General features: G+C 49.3%; 1 protein-coding gene across 1 annotated transcript; it reads left to right on the top strand.

The window, feature by feature from the left end:
- Positions 1 to 842: 842 nt before the first annotated feature.
- On the top strand, positions 843 to 1,370 carry LOC138352020 (postacrosomal sheath WW domain-binding protein-like). Its single transcript, XM_069304192.1, has one exon. The coding sequence runs from the start codon at positions 843 to 845 to the stop codon at positions 1,368 to 1,370; it is 528 nt and encodes a 175-aa protein (XP_069160293.1).
- Positions 1,371 to 3,123: the final 1,753 nt, after the last annotated feature.

Genomic DNA, 3,123 nt, shown 5'->3' with positions numbered 1-3,123 from the left:
CCGCCATTATATAGTCACCTTTTTGTTGCAATTGCTGTTCCTCCATTCAACATGGAATTATGTTGGTGTGCAAGAGTAGTTAACATATGCCAAATGAGCACTTATCTTGAGATGATTTCGGGGCTTTTTAGTGTCCCCGCGGCCCGGTCCTCGACCAGGCCTCCACTCCCAGGAAGCAGCCCGTGACAGCTGACTAACACCCAGGTACCTATTTTACTGCTAGGTAACAGGGGCATAGGGTGAAAGAAACTCTGCCCATTGTTTCTCGCCAGCGCCTGGGATTGAACCCAGGACCACAGGATCACAAGTCCCGCGTGCTGCCTGCTCGGCCGACTTAACCAGAGGTTAAACCCAGACTATTCTCAGCAGCTACCACTACGTACAAAATACAGTCGTTGTGTCAGCAATGTGCCACCCCCAAGCAACCCCCTTAACCTATGCAGCCTGTGTATAGAAAACGCAAAAAATTGCGGTGTTTTAATTTTGACTAATACGTGCAGATATTTCACACATTGGTCGATTACGTTAAAAATTTTGGCCTATTAGGCAAGAAATCGAATGACTGAGTTATGGAACTGTGGGATATGGTGACATGGTGTTGGGATATGGTGACAAGGAGCTGGGATATGGTGACATGGTGTTGGGATATGGTGACAAGGAGCTGGGATATGGTGACATGGTGTTGGGATATGGTGACAAGGAGCTGGGATATGGTGACATGGTGTTGGGATATGGTGACAAGGAGCTGGGATATGGTGACATGGTGTTGGGATATGGTGACAAGGAGCTGGGATATGGTGACAGTGTTGGGATATGGTGACAAGGAGCTGGGATATGGTGACATGGTGTTGGGATATGGTGACAAGGAAATGGGATATGGTGACAAGGAGCTGGGATATGGTGACATGGTATTGGGATATGGTGACAAGGAGCTGGGATATGGTGACATGGTGTTGGGATATGGTGACAAGGAAATGGGATATGGTGACAAGGAGCTGGGATATGGTGACATGGTATTGGGATATGGTGACAAGGAAATGGGATATGGTGACAAGGAGCTGGGATATGGTGACAAGGAAATGGGATATGGTGACAAGGAGCTGGGATATGGTGACATGGTATTGGGATATGGTGACAAGGAGCTGGGATATGGTGACATGGTGTTGGGATATGGTGACAAGGAAATGGGATATGGTGACAAGGAGCTGGGATATGGTGACATGGTATTGGGATATGGTGACAAGGAAATGGGATATGGTGACAAGGAGCTGGGATATGGTGACAAGGAAATGGGATATGGTGACAAGGAGCTGGGATATGGTGACAAGGAGCTGGGATATTGTGACAGGTTACCAGTCATCACCACGTGACAGGTCGTCTGTCATCACCACGTGACAGGTCGTCAGTCATCACCACGTGACAGGTCGTCAGTCATCACCACGTGACAGGTCACCAGTCATCACCACGTGACAGGTCACCAGTCATCACCACGTGACAGGTCACCAGTCATCACCACGTGACAGGTCACCAGTCATCACCACGTGACAGGTCACCAGTCATCACCACGTGACAGGTCACCAGTCATCACCACGTGACAGGTCACCAGTCATCACCACGTGACAGGTCACCAGTCATCACCACGTGACAGGTCACCAGTCATCACCACGTGACAGGTCACCAGTCATCACCACGTGACAGGTCACCAGTCATCACCACGTGTCAGGTCACCAGTCATCACCACGTGACAGGTCACCAGTCATCACCACGTGACAGGTCACCAGTCATCACCACGTGACAGGTCACCAGTCATCACCACGTGACAGGTCACCAGTCATCACCACGTGACAGGTCACCAGTCATCACCACGTGACAGGTCACCAGTCATCACCACGTGACAGGTCACCAGTCATCACCACGTGACAGGTCACCAGTCATCACCACGTGACAGGTCACCAGTCATCACCACGTGACAGGTCACCAGTCATCACCACGTGACAGGTCGTCAGTCATCACCACGTGACAGGTCACCAGTCATCACCACGTGACAGGTCACCAGTCATCACCACGTGACAGGTCACCAGTCATCACCACGTGACAGGTCGTCAGTCATCACCACGTGACAGGTCGTCAGTCATCACCACGTGACAGGTCGTCAGTCATCACCACGTGACAGGTCACCAGTCATCACCACGTGACAGGTCACCAGTCATCACCACGTGACTGTAGACCCTCCAGTATGGCTGGCTGCCTCAGTTCTCCCTCTGATGTTAATGGTTCTTGTGCCTCTTGGGCCACCAAGATGGGTCATCATGGCTCCAGTGTGGTGCAGTTCTTGTTCACAACACAGCTGGATAAGGCCAAGAGTCTATTTTTTATTATTATTAACACATTAGGTACATGTGCATTAGTGCAGCTGCCCTAGACTATATGAAGTGGAGTACAGTGTGTCAAAAAAGCTAACTAGGTGATGCTAAAAGTCTCCATCACACAGGATGGTTAGTCATACAGAGGCATGTGATAAGCGGTCTGCACTGGCAGACTCCGGAAGCATTTTGAGGATATCAACAACACAAGATTGAATAAGGTAGCAGTGGTAATACAAGTCCCCATCTCTCAGGATGGTTAGTCATACAGAGCCATGTGTTTAGTAGCCGGCACTGGCAAATTTTGGGTACACTGTGAGGATATCTTCAAGAATACGAGAGTGAATAAAGTAATTGCAAAGCTCCAGGTACCTCATGCCAACTGGTCTGAAAGGTCTAATAACTGGGCATTCAGTGATGTAGTGCGGGAGATCATGCCATAGTTCCTGCTCACAGAGTTTGCAACTGGAGTGCTCAGGATTGGGAGACTGATTTTTGTTTACAATGAGAGGAAACTCTACGGAGGACTCCCGCCACTTTTAGTTAACGTCCAGAGAAGGATAAGGAGCCCAGAAGACTGGTGTAAGTATAAGGCTCTCCAGTATAATGCTCTCCAGTATAAGGCTCTCCAGTATAATGCTCTCCAGTATAAGGCTCTCCAGTATAAGGCTCTCCAGTATAAGGCTCTCCAGTATAAGGCTCTCCAGTATAAGGCTCTCCAGTATAAGGCTCTCCACTATAGAGGTCACAGAAGTCAGGG

Source organism: Procambarus clarkii, chromosome 52 (assembly GCF_040958095.1).
Source record: "Procambarus clarkii isolate CNS0578487 chromosome 52, FALCON_Pclarkii_2.0, whole genome shotgun sequence".
NCBI lineage: Eukaryota > Metazoa > Arthropoda > Malacostraca > Decapoda > Cambaridae > Procambarus > Procambarus clarkii.
This window is presented reverse-complemented; position numbering and strand designations above follow the sequence as displayed.

Coding starts and splice junctions, on each gene's coding strand:
- LOC138352020 (XM_069304192.1), top strand. CDS start 843: ATGGTGTTGGGATATGGTGACAAGGAAATGGGATATGGTGACAAGGAG.